This window comes from Nestor notabilis, unplaced genomic scaffold (assembly GCF_000696875.1).
Source record: "Nestor notabilis isolate BGI_N333 unplaced genomic scaffold, ASM69687v1 scaffold1713, whole genome shotgun sequence".
Lineage (NCBI taxonomy): Eukaryota > Metazoa > Chordata > Aves > Psittaciformes > Psittacidae > Nestor > Nestor notabilis.
The window spans coordinates 55,337-78,229 of record NW_009921290.1 but is presented as its reverse complement, the minus strand read 5'-3'; the positions used below and the strand labels follow the sequence as shown (position 1 = coordinate 78,229).

The 22,893-nt window shown below is 41.2% G+C and overlaps 1 protein-coding gene across 1 annotated transcript in view; it reads right to left on the bottom strand.

The window, feature by feature from the left end:
* The window catches only part of PPM1H (protein phosphatase, Mg2+/Mn2+ dependent, 1H), a 129,616-nt gene that overhangs the window by 51,472 nt on the left and 55,251 nt on the right, over window positions 1-22,893 (bottom strand). The window contains exons 2-4 of the mRNA XM_010011074.1: window positions 17,117-17,282; window positions 7,224-7,568; window positions 343-455 (exon numbers count right to left, since the gene is read on the bottom strand). Of these exons, the coding sequence (XP_010009376.1) occupies window positions 343-455; window positions 7,224-7,568; window positions 17,117-17,282 (624 nt within the window). The remainder of the gene's footprint in view (window positions 1-342; window positions 456-7,223; window positions 7,569-17,116; window positions 17,283-22,893) is intronic.

The window sequence follows — 22,893 nt, the reverse complement described above, 5'->3', positions numbered from 1 at the left end:
ATGCGGTCACCTTGTCAGTGTTTAACACACAATTCTACTATACACTCAACAACATCTCTTCTGTTTCAACAGCTCTTAATGTCTTTCCACTTCCCTACAACCATCAAGTCATTCGAAAACTGCTACAGGGCCACAAGTGTTGTCAAACTCCCTGACTGCAACTACCATTCAACAAGGTACCAGAAGTCTATCACTGCCATTTGCATTAATCTCTGTGAGAAACAGTAAGTGTCCAGGCAAGAAACTGAATCCTCTTGTGATAGGTTTGCAACTAAGGAAGTTGATAACACCAGATCTGGGGAATTTAGGGTGATGGAATAGTTGGGGAGACACCACACTTACCTGCTATCACCAGCGTTTGCCACGTAAAGCTTCCCCAATAAATACACCACCACAAGGGCTGTGCAGCCACCAGAAATATTATACACAGTCCTCTCTCGCTCTATTTGCAAATCCTATGGGAAAAGAGAACAGCATTTATAAAGACAGCACTGCAATTAACGTTTTAGAAAATGTAGATGCCCCTAAAAAAAGAAAAAAGAGTCTGTCTCAAATTACACGTCCCACTGGTTTTCTTTACCGTTGCAGCTTTGGCCAAATGGTCAGGGAGAACAGAAAGTCGAGGAGTACCTATTACTTGTGATACAAAGATGTTTGGGAAAATTAGGACAGGAGATTGTAAAACATCAGGCACCAAGGAACAAATGGCAACTCCGAGGGATGCAAGGGAATTTGCTACAGAAAAAGCACAATGAAGGCAAAGATAAATGTAGCTTAACAATAGGTACCTGGTGGTATAATTGGAGAGTGATTTGCATAGACAGCAAATAATTAATGAGACCTGGCTATGACATGAATAACTACCTACTCTCCAAAAGGGATGCTGAGACTGCAGAGCATATACCTTTACAAACAACAGCAAGACACACTCGTGCCACAAGGGCATCCTTCAGAAACGAAGGGAATTGGTGGATGCTAAACTTGTTAAGGGAGTGGGAGGGGGGGAAGGTCAGTAGAGCAGTATTTACTGAAAAATACTAGGCACTCACAGCCTTTCCAGGATGAACTACAGTATTTAACCCTGTGTTTCATCTCACGCTTTTGTGAGGTCCTGAAAAGACTTTTTCTTTATGCATGTCACAGGCCCAAACTTAAGGGGGTACATACCTACTCGAATAGCTCTTCCTGTGTTTAGCTTCCAACTGATTCTAAGCATAAGAAATATTATGTATAAAAAAAGTCCTCCTGCTTAACAGAAGTGGAAAACACAAGTCACATCTGTCATCAACAATCGATCAAGTAGAAGAGCAAAAAAATACATGAATACATCCATATATATATATATATATATATAAAATCCTTGGAAAGCTTGGAGAACATAAAGGACACGTAAATGAGCTGCTTTCCAGTACTGCATACATTTTAAACAAAAATTGAAGTGTATGCCAATGAATTAATTATGCTGTCTCTTAGTTTAGTTTGGGGTAATAACACAACATGTTACAAATTACCCTCCTCTCCTGTGTCCAGAATCAAAACCAATTTCAAACCAGACTGAAATTTGTAATGTTTGTAATACCAGATACAAAAAGGGAACATTGTTTAATATTGCTATTGCAAGTACTGACAGCTAACCCCTACTTATTTGTATGTGTTTTTTATTATGAATATATTTGTTTGCCTCTGTGTGTGTATGCAGTATGTGTGTGAGCTATACTTCAGCCATTTTCATATTTGCACTGAGGAACAAACAGCTCAAATTGTCCATGCCTTGGGGTATGGGATTTAGAGCTTTATTTCAGAGCTAAATTTATCTGAGGAAAAGCACCACAACAAATGCAAACCATGACAGCTGCAATTTGATTGAAAATGTGCAGAGTCGGAGGAGGCCAGGGACCACGCTTTGTTTCCTACAGATTTCCAGGGAGGGAGGCAACGTGGGGCAGCAGCAGGGATGCTTGGGTAGCTGTCTTGAGCAGGCTGGACAGAGGTGTCTCTCACAAATAAAGTAACTCCTCGCTGGCTGGGACTGATCCCATCTGTGCCAGGAATACAGGACTGAGGCGGGCGGTGTAGGGGGGACAGCATGAAAAGTTCAGCGCTGCCCGACAAGGCCATCCTCTGCTGCACAGGAGAACTGCACTCTGCTGCAGAGAGACTCGGGGGTTTACTGATGGCTCTTAATCCTCGCTCTCACTGACTTGTGGTTTTCCCTTTTCTTTCCCTCTTTTTTTGGGGCCTGGGACGTGGGAACAGTGAGGACCACGAGGAAAACACCTCCAAGCTAAAAATCAAATCTCGCAGAACCTTTGGTCACAGACATGGGCCTGTTACAAATGTCTCTTTATCTAATCTTGTCATAGAGAAGCCGATTTTCCTCCCCATGGTTTCTATATATTTTTAAATTAAGCTGAAAAGAACAGTTCAAAGGAAGCAGATGTTTCTAGCCATCAAAATAATTTAAACTTACAAATACTACAGTGGATTTTCCAGGCATTGCCAGGAATTTTAAACAACCTTCCTCTCCGCCGGTCAGAGTATCCTCTGAGACCTTCAAACAATGTGAAATTCCTCACCTGGTTTCAGCTCTGTCATATGCACAACTTTGCAAGTGCTGGAATGCCTAAATTAAAATTTATTTCTTTCAAAAAGCAGAATTCAGAAGCAACTGTTACAGGAGAGGAGATGGATAATCCTCAGGGCCTCATTTTCAGTCTCCTTGTAAACTAGATCTGTGTACTGGATTTATCTTGAATCACTGCTGTTCACAGGATCTTCCACCTAGTTGCTGTTCAGGACTTAAATTTACTTTTATGGCTTGCCAGGGTATATTCAGTGCCACTTTTAATTTGGTATTACATACTTTGATATTCCCTTTCTTGGGAGGAGGGAAAGAAGGGAAGGCTTTTTGACAGCTCAACAAGATTTGAGGAGAAAAATAAACCAAGATCACAGAAAGCCCACCAACACCACTAACTCATTGTGACGTAGAGACACTGGCTTTTAAGGAAACACTTTATAACAGTGCTGCTAGGAAAACAGTGCAGCACAAAGAGGGACAGAAACCCCAGAACACCTCTGAAGTCTTTATGAGTGTAAAGGGGCTCATTTTAGACAAAGTCAGAGTATATATAAAGCTTTCCTCATTTTTCACCTGGAGAAAGAATCCAGAGGAAGCTTTTCTTCTTTTTTCCTCCTTTCCTTTTTTTTCCTCCTCTTCTCTGTAGCATGCAGCTCACCCCCACATAGCAATCTGTGTGCAGGGGAAGAGCTGAGCAATGCTGGGCAAAGTCAAACAATGCACCTTTCAGTCCGAAGGGCAGGATGTGCCACTCAGACACAAAAGAAAAAGGGAAAGAAAAAAATAAAACGATTTTCACATTCTCTGTCCAAAAGGCTACCATTTTACACCAAGGAAGCAGGTAATATAGTCTGTGCTCTGCCCCCCTTTTGAGTATGCACGTTATAGTGGCAGGTAGGAGCAGGGTGCTCACAGGGGTTGCTTCACGCGTGATCCACCTGATTCTCCTTCCCTGGGTGAAGGAGCTTAGGAAGGATGGTGCAAAGCCTGCTGAGGACACCATGAAGTGCCATGTGGTACATTTCCAGAGCAGGGATTGCTTTCTCCATGGATTACAGAAGCAGTCTGAGGCTGCAGCATCAGCCCTGGGACAGACCACCCCTGCTGTCTGGACTGCTTGGGTCTCCTCAGCACCTGCCTCGCTAAGGCTTGTACCTGGGCTTCCCAGAGTGAAAGCAAGGGCTAATCACACCATCTCCTCCGAAAAAGGTGAAGGTTGTGCCAGGAAGCCATTACCATCTGCTCTGTGGAGGCTCCCGGACCCTCGATGGCGTGATGCTCGTGCCACCTCGTGGAGGCCCGGCGGAGGGGCTCCGAGCTGCGGAGCGCGGCGTGGGCCAGCAGCTCTCAGGGTCCTGAAGGACCTCAACTTTTCCTTCCCCTGTCTCGACCCACGGGTGTTGGATGCTTGAAGGGCACTGGGACACACACCGCTGTCAGCCTCAGCAAGGCAGACTGCTGCGTGCTGGTGGCCGGAGCAGAGCTGATGCAGGCGCTGCACGGGTGAGGGCAGGCACGAAAGCAGTGAGTGTGTTAACACAGAAAGTGAATGCCAGCTACAGCCAGTACTAAGTTTGAGGAATTTAGGACCTTGAAAAGAGAACTAGGTACATTCAAATTGCAGTATCATCATTCAGCAAGTTAGCATACTGCAACAACAACTAAAATAACTATTTTTCATCCATATGCATCTCCAGAGTATGATCCTTTCCTCCTGGATCTCAATCTTGCTATGCCAGACAGCAGCTTTACTCCCCACACACACAGCATCAGGTATCTGCTTAAAAGAAATATATATATTTTTTAAATCATGTTTCGGAAGGCATAAACACAAAATTAACTCCTTAATCTGCTTTACCTCTATCAAAAAGGCATCAAACTGCCTGTAACACTGTTTCAACCCTCCTCACTTCTACTGGTTATTTAATCAGAGGAAGCTTTTCGAAAGGAAAAATGTAAAACATGTTTGCTCTCCCAAGATTGTTGAAGTTAAAGTTGTGCCTGTCTAGATTTCATCTGACTCAAAAAAATCTCAACGAAGAAGAAAATCATGATGCAACGCATACGTACACCTTCCAATAAATCATACAGACTAGTTCTGTGCAATTTTTACCCATCCAAAATTAAACTGGGTTCTGTGTGGAATAGGTGCTCTCTCCCCTTAAGCTTTCTTTAAAATACATACTGCATCACACACACGTATACAAGGCTAAATACAGGGAAGGAACTACAGTTTGATGCTTCCATCCTGTACAGAACAGCAGTTGGAAACATCCCTCTTGGCTCCCTAGAACTGAATCTATAAATGTACATCTTAAAATCAAGAGATTAAAATTAGAGGATTTGACTTCTGATACTTTCAGAACTTGAGCTTATTTCTTTCCTTTTAACTGGGATAACTTTCATCACTGATAATTACTGACATTGAGCATCTTTTATTTTTTAAACAGGACAGTAAGTTATCTGATAATACAACACAAACTTGCTAATCCCAGTTCCAACACAATCAGGAAACACTATCTAAATTACTTCAAAAAGGGGACAGCTTAAGTGTTAAATTTCTAAGTTAGGCAGTGACTTGGTCTGTGTCAGCTTTCCCCAGTGTTTTACTTTATGTAGCTGTCAGACAAGCACTGTCTAAAGGAATCCACACCCAGTGAAGGAAAAATAATTTAAAAAAGCCTTTTGAAAGGGATGAATTGCATTGTATTTGAGACTGGAAGCAAAACCAGGAAGAACTTAACTAGAGTTCAAAAGGCAGCTGGGGAAAAAAATAATGGCATGCTAAATGCTCCCAGGAAAAGGGGACAAAACCATCCTTAGATAAACCTGTCAGGTTGGACTGTTTAAAAAAATATTAATATGTATTTACTTAGCATTTCCACCAGGTTCAAAGGGCTCATTTGCACTGATGGGTGTTTCAGGAAACCAACAAGAAGTCTGCTTACGTGTCCAGGAAACACGAGCTTCCACCAAGTGCCAGGTAAAATGATACACTGCTGGCATAAAACCCTCATACCTTATGCACATCTCAAATGCATGGACCTAACTCAACAACGTCCATTCACCTAAAGACTACACCCCAAAGGAGTATAAGGAAATTAGACAGAGGTAGGAGGAAGATCAATCACTGCAAACATAAATGAGACTCAGGAGTGTTGACCTTATGAACTGCTCCCTTACACAATCAAAGAAAATACTCTCTTGCCTAAACCAATTGTAAGCACAAGACTCATCCAAGAGCTTAAAGTAGGTATAATTACATATCGCTTTTCCTAATCTGATCATTTTTATGAGGCTTCCTTTTAATGTAAAACTTAATGCTGAAATTATATTGCATTGTGGTAGACACAGAATCATTTATATAAAAATCACAGAATCACAGAATAGTTAGGGTTGGAAAGGATCTTAAGATATAGCAAAGAAAGACTGAACTTCAGCCCTCTGATGAAGATCGTAAGTGGGAATTAAGGTATATGATCTGTAGCATATGAACAAAGACACAGGGAGAAAAATAAAATATTAGCTGGACTTCAGTTTAGAAAAGGTAGAACAGGTTACTATGACCCAGATACTGTAACTGTAGTGAGTTATCCAGGGCTTCTGCATTTGTCATACTCTATCTATAAAAGCCCACCCAAGCAGTCAGGTGTCTGGACATGATCTGAGATAATCTGTGTGAACACCTACCAGAGGCGTGAAGACAAAATAAAGCCTGGTGCTATTCTGGCCTGAAAAACTTCCCCAACTGAAGCATGAAATTGATGTCCCCCTCTTAAGTATGCTCTCAACCCACTAGGGTGCAGTAGATGGGCAGTGTCCATTGACAAAGAAGGCAGCAAACTAGTCCTCCCTTTCTGAAAAGGGCATGCTAAACTGACTGGAGATTTTCATGCATCCTCCTCTTTGTTGTCAGCTAGCAGAAACTTTGTGCACTAGCTGCAGGGCATAAATCTGCTTGCATGCTCCACGCTGAACTATGCCTAAGCCACAGCTGTGGATTCTGCTTCTGGACCTAGTCACCTAGAAGTCCAAACCCAGTTGGCGGGTCTGTTTGCCTGCACTTCCTTGGGGAGAAAGGACAAGCAGCAAGATAACTGCTATTCAGAATATAAAGTGAAGTACCACCTTGTTATAACAACAATTAGATGCATGTACTAAACAAAATTCATATATATTAGCAAAACCAAAAATCAAATACTTCTTGTCAGACAAGAAATATACCTTTGGGAAACACTCATTAGTCCAAAAGCCTTCTGGTCAAGTAAGAGCATTTTTTAAAAACAACAAAAAATTAAAAAGAAAAAAAAGAGAAAAAGAACAAGCTCAGATCTCAGGCAATACTAGTTTTTATCTCAAGAGAAATCAGGGGTGTGTGAAGAAGGAGAGCACCAAACCGCTAAGAGTCAAGTAATCTACAAATGCGGCTGTGGTGCTGCCTAGGACTTCAGATGCAGCTTCTGCCTCCCAGGGAGGTACCAGGTAAATTGTTGAGGCTCTTAAACAATTCTGTCCACACTCAGCTGGTGTTTAAGCAGGGGGAAAAAAAAAGTGAAAAAAATCCCTAAACGTTCATCTTCCCCAGGCCACGTGACTCATTCATGTAAGCAACAAGGCCTACAGAGCCCTGAGATATACATACCATCTCCTTGAACGCACTTTCTATGGCCCCAATAACCAGGCATTCATGTGGGATCTTCTTCTCAGTGAAGAAGCGTGTTGGAGGGGTGCTGGGCGAGCCCGGGGCCCCCACACCACCACGCAGGGAGGCTGCCCGTGTCAGCGTCCTGCTGTTGGTGGCCGGGTTGTCGGGCTCCTCTCCCAGGCAGGTGGGTGGGAGGACGGCCGTGTTCCTCAGGATGTCCACGATGTCCTGCAGCTGCTCCAGGATGTGGTGCTGCAGCAGTTTGGAAGCCACCACAGCTGCCCCTGATCCAGCGTGTCCATCAAACAGGGACCAGTAGTACAGGTTGATCCCATCCGAGTCCTGGAGAAGCACAATGGGAAGAAAGGGAAGGAAAAAGAGATGGTCACTGCTACAGAGCCATGGGTGAGGTGAACGGTATAGCACACGAGCAACAGGTAGAACACAGATAACCTTCCCAGAGGCAACCTTCTTTCTGAAATGGAGAAATGCTCACTGTGCTAGTAGAGCTCTGGCAGGAAGGAGAGATGCTTATTTTTGCCACATATTCCCACCTTTTTTTAATTTCTTTTCCTTAACACCCTAAAAGACCCCCAGCAAAACAACCAAAAAATCCCCCTCTGAACTTGGAATCTTTCTTACCTCACAGCCATCACACGTTGCACTGACCAAGAACTGCTATGATTGTGAGACTAAGTTAATTTCCTAATGACAGCATAGATCAGAAAAAAAGCATCAGAAAAATCACATTATTGATAAATGATGGACTTAGCACCATGGACACCAAAATTCTAGACAAGGCAGCCTCTGATAGTTCTGTGACAGACTTTTTTTTTCAGTAGGCATGAGATGAAGGGCCTCAGTTTGACAACTATGAAGAAGGCATGATCCCCACTTCCATTACTGATAGATAAGGTCCACCCATGCAGACAGATAGCACAGCTGAAGCTTTCCCTGCCTGTGCCAGCCCAGGAACCAGCATAGCACAGCAGGTCCTGGAGGACAGTAGGCACAAGTGGGATCAGTTGCACCCCACCCCATGTTCACAGCCTCATTCTTCACAGTCCTCTTGAAAAGTTTCCTGTACAGTACTGAAGTTACACACCCTCTGATCAGAATCATAGAATCAACTAGGTTGGAAAAGACCTTTAAGATCATCAAGTCCAACCTTTACTCCAGGACCGCCAAGACCACCACTAAACTGTGTCACTAAGGGCCTCATCTACATGTTTTTCGAACACTTCCAGGGACAATGATTCCACCACTTCCCTGGGCAGCCTGGTCCAGTATGTGATCACCCTTTTGGTGAAGAAATTCTTCCTAATATCCAGTCTAAATCTCCCCTGACACAGCTTGAGGCTGTTACCTGTCACCTGTTAGTTGGGAAAAGAGGCCACCTCCTATATCTATCATCCTTTCAGGTAGTTGTAGAGAGCGATAAGGTCTCCCCTGAGCCTTTTCTTCTCCAGACTAAACCACCCCTGTTCCCTCAGGTGTTTCTCATAAGATTTGTACTCCAGGCCCTTCACCAGCTTTTTTGCCCTTCTCTGGACCCAGAGAGATATACGAGTGTTTTGGTATACCTCTCTGCAAAATACTGTGCTCTTAGATCTTGTATTTTATCTCAAGTCCTAGCATGCCAGTCAGCGCAAGTGCTCTCATACAGGCAGAGTACCTGGAAAAAGTAAATTTTGTAGACCTCATTATAAAAATTCAGGTATATTGGTAATATTATATATTTGTTCAGCAGTTATTGATTAATGCTGTGATTTTCAAGTATTTCTCCCTTTCTACATAGTCTCATCTGACAGGAATAGATCAGCTCGGCTATTGCTCTGATAAGAGCAGAAACCATGCTTTTGTGGTGGGCTGCCTTATCACCCAGAGAGGGTGATAACTTAGGGCTGAAGGCAGATTAAGCTCTGGGCAGCACAGCTCTGGTCTGCCTGAAAGACATCAAGGAGCCACAGCCTAGATAACCTCAACTTTTTCTGAGAAATTCACCTCAGGGAAGCTTTTAAGGCATAGCAATACATGTCTTTGCATGATAGCATATTAGGCAACAGCATGTGGAAAGAGTCTGTCCAGCCTCTCCTTTCCCCTATCTATGCTGAAATAACTCTGTGGGGCTGCCTTGCCAGTCAGATGTGGGCGGACTAATACAGATTTAGAAATAAATAATTTTGAAAGGGACAGAAATCAGGCAATACTGTTCCAAAACACCTCATACTAAGAAAGCACAACCACTGCAGTCAAAGGAACTTAAAAATTGTGTCTGCATGTCATGCTGACTGTGGTCTAAGTTAGGATGACAGACATGATTTGTTTTATTCACCTGAACACTGCTCCCTTACGCAAGAGATCAGCATGTAGTCTAGGCACCTCCTGCATCCCAGCACCTCCTGCCCAAAGCACTGCTTATTTCAGATTTATGGACAGTGCTGTGAACTTTCTGCTGTTCCAGCTGCTTCACAAAGGTGCCAGCCACTGGCTGTAGGGCATGGCAAACAGGTTGGAGTAAGAACACCACAAATTGTCATTTGCTGATCCCAAAGACACCATTCATTGTTGCTCCAAGCTACAAAATGCCTCTTTTAGCGAGAAGTATATAGACCATCACTGCAAGTTCATGCTGTTCAAAGGGCAAAATTCCTTGCTGAATGAGCTTTATTGCTTATAACTAAGTTTGTTAAAATGCACATTTAAAAGCCTTGATTATAAAAATTATATAAATCTATTCTGGTTTTAGCTTATAGCACTGCTGCAGTAGTGAAGTTCAAAGATATTCTTAACCAGTGCATTAACAATAGTTATCTACACCGTTGAGTGTTTCTTCATGAGAAGGAAATCAGAGACTATTGTGCTCTCTTCAATTCATTACTGAAATGCTGAGAAAAGGCAGTATTGTCATTCGGTGCTGGATTACTTACCCCAGTAAGGATCATACAGGATGCATCATATAAGGGTGAAAAAAACCAACAAATGTACACATTTCCAAATGCAGCTCCTTAGCCAGACCCACCCACCTACCCAGTCTGGTAAACTCACCAAAAACCTGTTGTGAAATGTCACCCCTGAAGGCATGCCTGGCAGTTGTGCTAGCTTGCTCTGGGCTCAGAATCCTTCTAGGTTCACACAACAGTTGGCTGTAAAATTCTGCTTAAGCCATTTTTAATGGATAATGGGATTACCGACTAAAAAATCTGTTTGAAAAAATAGATTGCTATCTACGCAAAAAGTGAAGTTATTTTGCCAAAAAAGAAGTAACCCAAAGTGAAAGTATTTAAACGGAAAACTGAAACCATTTATTCAAAATGGCAATGCTGTTCCTCCTGGAGTCCTACATTAAACTACTTCTGCTCCCATTCTCTTGGAGTTTGGCTCCCTGGCCAAAATCCACCTTATGATGCACCATAGATAAATTATCCCACAGCTTATGTCCTTATGTCATTCAAAAGATTACTCGTTTGGACATGTGCTGCCTTTGGGGAAAAAAGCAAGAAGGCATTACAACTGACTGAAATGGAAGAAGGTATTTTGTCATCACCCTCCCTCTGCCCCCAAACTATAACAGAAATTTACAATTAAGAATAGATTACCCCCCCCCCCAAGATTTTGTTAAGTTTTCCAAAGCCAGTGCCCACCAAAGTCTGTATTAGAGCTTTTCAGAAGATAAAGGAGAACAGTTACGAACAAAATTCACTCTCATTACTCTGAGCATAATGTTGGATATGTCCTACACCGAACAAGCCTCCTGTGAACTTGGTAGTTAAATAAGGTGCCATCAGAGACCGTGAAGCTTTAAAATAGACCAGAACAAAGGCCCATGATGAACAGTGACATGGAAATGTTATCACGTACTTCCTCTAAGCCAATGGGCAGCACAAATTATGACAGAGAAGCTCATATGGGCCTGAGCTGTACTCTTGGGCTATCACTGACATGAACACAGCATGGCCGTGTCAGCTATGGTGGCTCTTCTGAAGTTCACTATTCTTGCCCTTTTTAACCTGGACTAGTAATTCTTAAACTGTTGCTACCAATTCAGCTAAGTTCAGACATCTACACTGCACACCTCCAACATTTTCCTCTAAATTGCCCTTATATTCAGAGAGAAAACCCCTGCACTTTCAGACCCTGCCCATCCATAGATTTATTTCTCCCTATCAACTGCAGAAGTACCCTAGACAAGTGAGAGGGTTGTATAAGTATATATAGTCAGGGAAGATGACTACTGCAATGCCACTCTTACACACACTTTCTGTGTGAGATGCTCTAGGGCCTTAACTTCAGTTGGGAACTGCAGGCATTACTGTAACCTAAATATTAGTCTCCAAAAAATTCTGTGTATTCCTATGAAGATTTATTTACTTTTGAACTAGCAAAGAGAGTATAACCACGAATAGCCCATTAGCTGTCTAAAAAAAGGAAGAAACAACAAATTTCAGGGTGGTTTCCCCCACCCTGAGAATAAAAATGGCTCCTCTATTTGAGAGAGATGAATTCTCCAAAACCATAGCAATTCAATGAGAATTAAATATATGGTGCAGTGACTCAGAGAATGAACAAGGGCCAGCAGTCAGGGAACACAGATGAGACAGAAAGCACAAAAAGGTGCTCGCTTTTCCTCCTACTGTTGAGATGATCTCCACAGCCACCAAGAAATTACCTATTTTACTCAGTTATAAGTAAAAAAAATAGGCAGCCTTAGCAATATATAGAGATCAATTTGGGACAAATCTTTTAGGTAAGCTGGACAGTGCTCCTACATTGCAAACCTTCAGAGTATTTTAATGAAGCTACTTCCAAACAGGCAAATAAATCATGTTTATTGATTTATTTGAAAGATTTATTTAAGATTTATTCCGAAAACTAAAGCCCACCCTGACTATTATTGTTCCAAATATGAACTACACTTACAAAATGCATTAGAGCACATCTTTGGTTCTCATGAAGTCTGAACTGGGTGGGCAATTGCCACCCATCCTCAGAGAAAAGCTTTCTTATGTTACCAATGATATGCTCAGCCACCTGTGGTAGGCAATCAGCCTTGTGCCACAATAAAACAAATATTCTGCCCCATCTTTGTGGCAAAGAGTACTGCAGAATTAATCAGTATGTATCCTCACATTACAGTGACAATTAATAATGCATCAGATGAAGCCCTGCAACCTGACTCACTATGACAATATCCTGGCATAGGACTCCCATTTCACTCACTGACGGTCCTCAGCATTCATCATCAAGGTACCCCGTAGTTAAAGACATTTAAAAATAGCACCAGAGAAAACGCTGCACAATTTAAAGTGAATGCTCCTGAATGGGGACAGAAGGCAAATGTGATTAATCAAGCATCAGTGGAGTGTGGTGGGGGGAAGAATTACTTTGGGGTTGAATTTGCAGAATCTTTCCTTTCACGGCTCTGCTCAGTTTATCACCTGTCCTTTCAAGAAGAAAACCGTATTCGTATTTTTTAACAGATTTCCTTGGATATGTGTGTGTTGGGGTTAAACAAATGTTCACTTCTCCATCTCCTCATTTCTGGTCCACCACCTCCTTCCAGAAGCTCTGCAAAGCCCACCTTGCAGAGTCAAAGCCATGGCAGCAGCACCCAACCTGTGGATCTCTGACTTCCTTATGCTGACTTACTAAAGCACAGGGCTGCACTGATGGGGTTACCTTTAAACACACAACCTCAGATGCAGCTGACATTTAAGTTTTGCACAGTTCCCAGAAACCTGGGAAAAACAACGATGGCATGTGGTCTTCTCAAAGATTGGGTTGAAGAAACAAAAAATCTGAGGATGATGAAATGGACTGTTAAAACAAAGAGACAGTTTAAGTTCCAATTCCTATTTCCCGTGTGCTCCACACTTCAAAAGTTAAACAAGAACAGAAGAATACTTTCTTTTTATAGGACAAATACTCAACAAACTGCTTCCCTCATCCCTTCTTCTTTCAGTATTTCTAACAAGGTGCTTCACCACTCGAAGACTATTTCAGATCGTGTGTTAGAGTGGGATTCCTATGAAGCATTTACAGTATTCAGTCTCCGGCTTTCTTACTAAATACTTGCTGGGACAATATTATATCATTCACTGGAATGTTTCAAATCTGTATTTCTACATGCTATTGATACAGAGTAAGTTGTGCATTTAACACCAAACTCATACGGTCCTTAAAAAATATTTGCTAACAATGCTATGTGAGGGGAAACCACAATATTATACTTCACAGTATAAGAAGATGAAAACATAAAGATATGACACATTATAGAAACATGTATATATATATTTTTTCTTTTTAGGTATATTCAACTAGCAAAAAGTGTACCAAGGAAAAAAGCCTACTAATTGCTGGTGTAAGAGTGCCCTCTAGTAGAAAGCTTTCTCCAGGAATACGCTGCCTGTTTGGAGAAAATATATTACAAATTTAAATTCACAAGCTGCAGTCTGATAACATGGTAAACCAGGTTTTACACAGCTAAACAATGAGTGCTATAGCACTCACCCAAGTGTCGTGTAGAAAACAAGTAAATCTGTAGATAAGAAGAGAAGGTATAAAGAACACATAACAAGGAAAAGAAGGTATAAAGAACACAACAACAAGTAGCATGAAAACAGTACAATGTATTATACAGATCAGATGACCCCTCACTTCAGCGTTACATTCATTTCAGGTCAAAATACCACACACCATCTTTCCTGCCCTGATAAGACTGTGATGATAGATAGAGCCTGAAGTCATGGACTAAATCTCAACACATATTTATAGGGAAGGCCCACAGATTAAGGGAATGGTATCTGTGTGTGTACATATCAAAAGACAAAAGGAAAGGTGATGGTGTATTAGAAAGCGTGGGATCTAGATATTAGGAAGAAGTTCTTTACTGTGAGGGTGGTAAGACACTGGAACAGGGTGCTCAGAGAAGCTGTGGCTGCCACATCCCTGGAAGTGCTCAAGGCCAGGTCGGACGGGGCTTTGAACAACCTGGTCTAGTGGAAGGTGTCCCTGTCCATAGCAGGGGATTGGAACTAGGTGATCTGTAGAGGTCCCTTCCAACCCAAATCATTCTATGATTCTGTGATTCCCATGCTCTGCCAGTGAGGAGGTGCAAAAGAGGCTGGGAGGGAGCACAGCCAGGACAGCTGCCCCAAACTAGCCAAAGGGATATTCCATACCATAGAACAGCATGATCAGTATACCAGCTGGGGGGAGGTGGTTGATGACTGCTTGGGGGTGAGCTGGGTATTGGTCAACGGGTGCTGAGCAATTGTATTGTGCATCACTTGTCAATCTTGGGGTTTATTTCTCTCTTTCTGTTGTCTCCCTTTTCATTACAATTATTATAATTATGATTATTATAACATTTTATTTCAATTATTAAACTGTTCTTATCTCAACACACAGGTTTTAGTTCCCCCCGCCCCCAATTCTCCTCCCCATCCCACTGTGGGGTGGGAGGGTTAATGAGTGGCTGCCAGCTGGAATTAAACCACCACAGTTAGAAACAGAAGAAAGAACAGAAGATAGGAAATAAAAATGTTTCTTTCAAGAAGCTGAAAGGGAGTGGCTGTTTATTCCAAAATTAAGATGAAAGATACAGAATCAAACTAGGAAATACACTAGTGAAATGTGAAAAATTAATCTCACATTAATTTTATGTGAGATACTTCACATAACACAGGGTAACTGGATATTTAACAAGGCTGACAATCATGAGATTTAAAACCGATAAAAAGAACAGCTTTCAAAAATAGGCAGTTTATAGACTCTACCATTGTGATACCGTAACAGTATGACGACCATAATGATGGATACCATCAAGGCTAGTGAAGACACATTTCCAATAATGAAATGGTTTTATATCCCTGTATTTTTAATGCAATCTAAGCATATTAGCTATGTAATGTTTGAAAAAAGTTCCTTCTGAGAAAGCTGATTATATATCATGCAGTATACTATGTATAACACAGCATGCCTCTTGCTCTTGAGAAGCATTTGATACTACTCAAAGATGGCAGTTTTGGATTGGACTTCATGAAAAAATACTACAAAGCTTTTTATGTCTCATGCATGCCCCCAAAGTATGAAAACATAGGCAAATTCAGTACAGCTACATTCACCCACATCTCAAATGCAGAGGCACCTAACCAGGTGTCTTACATGGTGGGCCTGAAACTTAAATATGGTGTTATACCAAAGCTAGTACCTCTGCACAGCAACAAGATGTGGCTGCCCAAGCATGTTTGCAGCGTGCTGTGTGCATGACACAGTGATGCCCTTTGTGTCAAACAAACCCATTGCCTGGACCAAGCACATTGTTGCTTATCTCTGTGTGTTTCATATACAGAACAAGTACTGTGGCCAAATGCTTGCTTCACTAAACATAACTGATGCATGCAAAAATTAAATAGACCTATGGAACCAAGCATCTGCAGGAGCCAATAGCACGCAGTTGCATGGACTTTCTAGGAAAGACTTTTTAAAACACAGCCTATTAAAACAAATTCTGTTTTGTCTTGCATGATTGTACACACAACTCACAGTCCCAGCAAGTACAGGGGCACAACTCCTTATCCAGGAGTGTGCAAATATGCACTTGAAAAAAACTCTGTAACTGAATACAATGACGAATATCAACACACGGGAATGGACACACGTGATTCAAGGAAAGATTTGAAAGTGATAAAACCAGAGCTGTTTGCAAACCTGGACAATCTGTCAGAGTCTGAAAACACTGAAGTAATAATGGAATATGGAACAGAACAGGAAGAGCAAAAGGTGGGGAGAGACACAGTGCAACACTTGTTGCTCAGGACCCCAGTGACCCCTATGTAGCCATCAGGTTTACTAAGCCATGGGGTTTAGGGAGAGATACTGAAGCAGAATGCTAATCACAACCTGGTTTAAAACAAAACCAAAAAAGCAACACAAAATAAAGAAAAAAAAACACCAAAACAAACAAAAGAAAGGGTACTTACAGTTCACTGAAAGACTAATTATCACCTAGGGAGAACTTGTGTTCTCCCAGCAGCAGAAAGACTCTATATCCACAGTGTCCAACTCCAGCATCCACATAGGACATTTAGTGTTACATGGCTAAATGTCAGACTTGAACTTGCACTATCAATCATTGGAGCCTAAGCTCATGCTTAAAGAGCAGACGAAGTAATTCACCAGTCAGGAAACAAGACAGATGAAGAACAGCAGATGACTGTCAACAGACAAGTGCATGACATACATCACTCTCCACAACGAAGAAAGGAGCCATAGTCCACTAAATTCACTGAATCCAGTGTGCTGGATGACCTTACCCTACCTGCATAAACCAACCTTGCTATACACAATACTGCTTCAATGAAAAGAACCCAAATGACTGTCTGACCTTTAATTAAATTGCATGACTGTATGAACAGTGATACTGCTCTGCTTGCAATGACTGTCACTGGACAAGTCGACTGCAGCCACTAAACTCACAGTATCCTGCAGCAGTAAATTTCTCAGGATTGTATTTTAAGAAATGAAACAAAAAGGAAAATCTGAAGGATATTGCCCTCACCATTGTTAAACTAAAATGACTTAGATGCAAGAAATCAAAAGTCTAGTAGCCGAACTAAGAAAAACATAGTTAAGTGTTTTTTATTTAAGCAGAGGTAATTCAGAAGAGGTAACTGAAAATATATGAACGATTAAGTAAGCATCTTCTAGTGTGATAGAATGTATTCAGAAAGGGGGCAGGGGGAAAGTGGGGGAGAAAATCACAAATACCAAAGCATTTAAATACTGCAGCAGTATAAAAGTGTAGTTTTATCACATCAGGAGCTAATCAATATCCTCTTATATTTATTCTGTACTTCTCCACTGACAAGATGCAGAAGTCTGCTTACCGAATTGTCTTTCAGCTGGAGACCTTCTCCATTGGGCAGCGACGACCTCCGTTTTGAAGAGTTCTTGTTTGGTGTAGAATTAGCTCCTCCAGCTTTCCTCTTGACAAAGAGGACTTCACAACTGGCTTGATCTTCATTGTGTGTGCTCTTCCCTGCATTTATCACCCTAAGAAAAAACAAAATAAGAAAACAAACAACATGTTCAAGTTAGCAAAGCACAGAAGCATCCATCTGTATCTCATACGTGACTCAAGATGTACAGAACTAGAGTGCAGAAGTATTACATATACAAACTGAACTAAAATTCCAACTTTCTTACACACCTACATACACGTACATACACACATGCATACTTTGTTTCCATACACCTACACATGGCATAACAAGCATTTTTAATGGAACTATGTGAACAAGAAACAACGGCACGATGAGCATATTTTACCACACTTTCCTTTAAAGGAACTACCTGATGGTTGAGGCTGACAAACTTAATGCCTCCCAGCTGAAAGATGAGAACCCCACTTCCTTTTCTATCTGCCAGCCTCTCTGCCACAGTGAATAATGAACCTGTTGGCTAAGGGTGTGCATTCTGTCAAGTTCCAAGTCTTGCACAAACAAAATACCTGCTACAAATCTAAAAAGCTGTTACTGCTCAAGGCACGGAAAAATATGCACTGCTATTACTACGTTTAAAAGGCAGGTATTAGAAACGTTGTGACAGAAATACGAAGGAAAGGCTTTGCCTTGTATCCCAACATGCAAATCAAGCACCACCACCATTTTAAAACCATAATCAGAAGTTTGCATTATCCAAGATACTGTGGTTTCTATCATCTACCTCAGAATAGCCCAGGTCAAACACTATTTCTACACGAGAACCTTACCACAAACTGACTAATTTCGCATCGGTTGACACTATGTTGAATAAGACACGTGCTCTGATAGTCCTGGGCTCGCCCACGGAAAACCTGTGTAAGTCGGGACCATGACTTGTTCTAACCAAGCAAAAATGTTGTCACTTTGATTCAAGCATGTCTTCTTTCACAAATATCATCTAACCACTCCTCTCTACTAGGAGGTTTGAGTCAACAAGCTGACTGCTAGTCAGAGACAGCATTTCCACTGCTGGACAAACACCAAGTTTCACATCAGGCACACAATGTCATTAAAAACAACTGCTGCCTCCCCTGATCGTAAAACAGCTTGAAGGCACATCACAATCAGGATAGAAAGTTTAAGACATACCTGACTTCTTGATCTCAAATGTTTTCATTACAGTAACATTTTACATAAGAAGAAAACACTTGCTAAAGATTGTTGAAATGAAAACAAAAACCAAAGGAAGGCTTGCAGAGGACTCTGCCCCAGCTTGCCTGCTTTTGATGAAATGCCAACTCTTTGTCAGCCTTGCTTAAAGGCAATATATTCTTCTGATTCTCAAGGAGCGATATGATACTGTGACAAATGAGTATCCCTACTTCTGATGAGAAAAATGAGTCTTCTAAGAAAATATGCATCCATTACAATTAACTGCTTTCAGATATGTTAAATTTCCTTACAGTGCCAAATGTCACACACTGCGGCCCGGTATCTGTATGCACAATACCATCACTTGCTTACAAGTATTTCTTGTAAATAAACACCAACTGTGAATACAATTATTTCGTGAAACACAGAGAGCAGAGATGAAGAAGCATTTAGTTGCAAGGCACTTGGGAGCAGTTTATCCACTCACCCCCTGCTGTGCCTAACCTTTGAGCAACTGGAGATCAAACACTGGGCTGCTATAAGCTCCCAGTCTGAAAACTCAACATTTTCTTGATATTAGGAAAAACAGAAGAATGTATTCAGAAAGGAAGCAGGGGGAAAGGGAGGGAGAAAATCACAAATACCAAAGCATTTAAATACTGCAGCAGCATAGGAAGTGTAGTTTTATCACATCAGGAGCTAATCAATATTCAGTTTAGCTGATCAGCCTCCTCATTGATGCTGCTGTTTTCAATGCCATTTAAAAAAAGTGGAAGACAGAGACAAAAGTGATTCCTTACAAAAACTGCTGCCTTCCTACTACTTATCATTTGTTATGAACATCACTCAACTGCTGGAGCTGCTCTGGTATCTGAGCTTAGTAACGGACTTCAGGACTTGTATGGTAGGAGATGTTCTGATGTTTAACGGCATGTTAAGTTATGCACAATATGGTGTCATTTTATAAAGCACTTGCCAAGAAAATTTGTCAAGGCACTGAATACATTAGAAAGGCTATGAGAACAAGGTGACCTAACAGACTAGTTTGGCAGTCAGCTACTGTGAAAGACCTGAAGTTGAACCTGCGTACCAAGCACCTTGCTAGAAGACAATATAATCAACAGGAACCTGGCAAGACTGAATACTGAGATGTGAGAGATGGGGTGTCAGTGTATTTAGGTGGCGGTACTCGGGCTGTGAACAATATGTTCCCTCCCAGAATTCACATTATCTCCCCAAAATTCCAGTTTTTATCTCTCTATCAGAGGACAAAGTTTATTTTGGAAATCCTTGTTAAGACTTGAACTAATCATAATGTCAAAACAGTGCTTATGGGTGCTGTGAGTTGGGAAGCGAGAGCAGAAGAGTGCAGGGTCTACATGCCAAAAGCTGTCTGACATAAGCACTCTTCTACTCCCACATCCCATCTCATAGGCAAACTTTGGAAAAGGGCTGCAGTGAAGCCCTGTGATTTTTAATCTCAAAGTCTAAGCTATGTGTTGGTGCTCGATGCCAAGCACAGAAGCTGGTCACATCTTCTACTCAGCTTCAAAATCTGTCTTTGGTGCCTTCTGAAATCCTTTTCTCTCTGCAGCTTTTTAACTCCCTCCTTGAGGCAATTCTTTCAACCAGCTTTCCAATGCTGATTTCACTGTTGTCTTTCCTCCTTACTCTCCTAGACTTTAATTTATCAGGACAAAAACCACATCTAAGCTGCTTATTCAAATAACAAAAGCAGAACTAACAAGATATTCGTATCTCCAAAAGGTAACTCTTAATTAGACCTATGAATATTTTGATGGAAAAATCTAATAGCTCCCTCCTTCACAGAGGAAGTGTCTCAGCTTCCTAAGATTTTCAGTTCCCTTCATATCTCCTCTTCTGTCTGCCTCAAAATGTCATACTCCAGTAAAGTAAACAACGGGAGACAAAGCACCACCTTCTCACACACAGTTAAAAACAACCTTCCCCCACCAAAAAACCTTGTAATCATACAGTTGTCCATGGATGCTAATAATAATAGTAATAATAATAATTACTATATATTATTACATTATATAAATATAATAATATGCAGAGAAAAAGGAATTAAAAAAAGATTGAGGCCTATATAATTTCCTAGCTTTTATTCAGGAGACATGTTTTCAAGGGTATTTTTGCTTTCATTTTCTCTCTCCGTAAGTCCTCAAGGAACTGCTTGATTAGACCTATTCATGATCAACTCCTTTCCATCCCTTCCCCCCTTTCCCTCATTATCCATTCATCTCCTATCCAATCTTTCACAAAGTTCAACCCAAATAACATATGTAATTTGGATCAGAAGCTCCTCTTTTTACAGAATTAGCTGTCTCCATTGTGTCAAACACATTGCTCAGTAATAAATATATAATCCTAGGTTTTAGTTCACAGTATAGTAGTGCTAGTAAAAAAATAGACCCTACTTTGCAAACAGGAGCTTCCTGAAGCCTGCACAGTGAAGTGGTGGGGCTTGGTCACACCTGAAGTGGTACCTGCATCAACCTTGATGGAAACAAATCTCAAACATGTCCTCAGCTAAAAGCAAATCCTCCAGATAGCAGCCAGCTAGTTTGTTTGGCTCACAATTAGCATTCTCCTGGTATCTCACGAGACCCCAGATCCCATCAGACTGAATGGAAATATAGGTCACACTGTGCTGCTTTTCTTCAGTCAGTAAGCAGAGCCCTGAAACTCGTTTGCCAAGGTCACTGATTACAAAATACTAAGTTTATCTTACAAGAACCAGAACAGGCCAGTTGAACAAATTCAAAACAGGTTTTGATAACAGTTTCCTGACCAAAAAAAACCCAAACAAACCAAAAAACCTCCAAAACCAGCTCAAGTCTTTCAAAGCATTTATGTTCATCCCTCTATTTTTCACATAGATATCAGCAGATATCAGTACATATACCTGTTGGTTGTTCTACTCCTCCCTATATGGTACTCTTTGCAATCAGATTAAGTTGTATCTGCTTCAGCAAAAGTTCCAAGCTGTGCTGTATGAGGAAGAAGAGTTTTACCTACGTCTAGGTCTCCAATTCTGAAAAAAATTGAAGTAGTCATCCAAGTACTTGCATTTTTAAACTCACAAGTTTATAAAATTCTGTATGTAACATACCCAGAGAAAAATAATGGGTAAAACGAGCTCAGTGGGCAAAGAGCTCAGCAGAAATTGTGAATGATGCACAACAGCAGTGTGCACAAAAAGTACTTTTTGAAATGTAAGGACCAGAAGAGTTACAAGAGCTTGGGGAGCTATGTTACAGCAGGGTAAGTGTGGCAACTGACTGCACACACACTCGAGACCTACCCAAGCTAAGAAATAAAACCTGTAAAAGCAGTGAGCCTGACCTCAGTTTAGTTGAGCTGTAGGGTAACTGACAACCACATGTAACCATAGGACACCCTAAAACCTATCTGCTTCTCCCCCACCAGGGCAAAGTTCCTCTCCACAGTAGTAGACAGCATTCCCAGTTCCACTTCTTTTAAGACCTGTTATGAGGGTCAAGACATCCTATGCAACCACTTCCAGAGCAAAGGTCTGTGCAGCTTGTGCTTGTACCATGTAGGTTAAGGCTGAGGCTGTGCATGTTATCTGTGCAGCCCACAGTGTGTGACAGTGGAACATCAAAATACCTGCAAATGTCTCTAAAAAAAAAGTGATGCAGAGAAAGGGGGAGATGCATCAACTTGCATCTGCCAGTGAGGAAGTGGCTACACCAGGCAGGAAGCCATCCCGGCAAGAAAGCTCAGCTCAAAGTGGAACAGGCTGAGTGAAACAACATGAAAACAGTTTGCAAGAACCAAATGGCTTCTAACAAAGCAACAGAGAGCAAAGCCATAACCAGAAGACCAGTTGATGGTCCCAAGCTATTGCTTTCTGAGTTAGATCTCTTAGAAAAAGATGCTGTCAAATGTTCTTCTCTGTAAACGCAAGGGTAAGAAAAGCCTCCAACACTGCTGAAACAAAAGCTGAACACATCAGAAGACACTAAAAACACATATTAAGAAAAGCCCTGCAAACAAGTTATCTACTTCAAAATAATCTCTGCCTTTCAAAAAAAAAAAAAAAATTTAAAAACAAAACCCAAGAAAGTTTCAATCATCAAAATAAAATTTTTCTTTTAACTATGCCTGTCTTCCCTCCACAGGTAAATTTTCTAACTCCAACTTTATCTAATTAGCAGATATGCATCTTAAACATTTATTAAATTACACAACTTTGAACACACTCCTTGTTTCTCCATTATCAGTTTTCAGGTTACTAACCGTATCAAAGAGTAAAACCACTCATTGGAGAAGTAAACAATTATTTTTCTAGGAAATACTGGTTGTTTTCAACAATAGCCATGGGCTGTTGTGGTGGTGCTTTATTTACTGTGGATTAACGTGACTTTCTGCAATCCTGGCATATACAAGTTTCTGAAATAAATACCTTAACGACCTTCCTGCTGTTCACAAAGTGAAAGGAGGATAATGGCAAAATATCACCCCCTGACCTCCCCCCACAG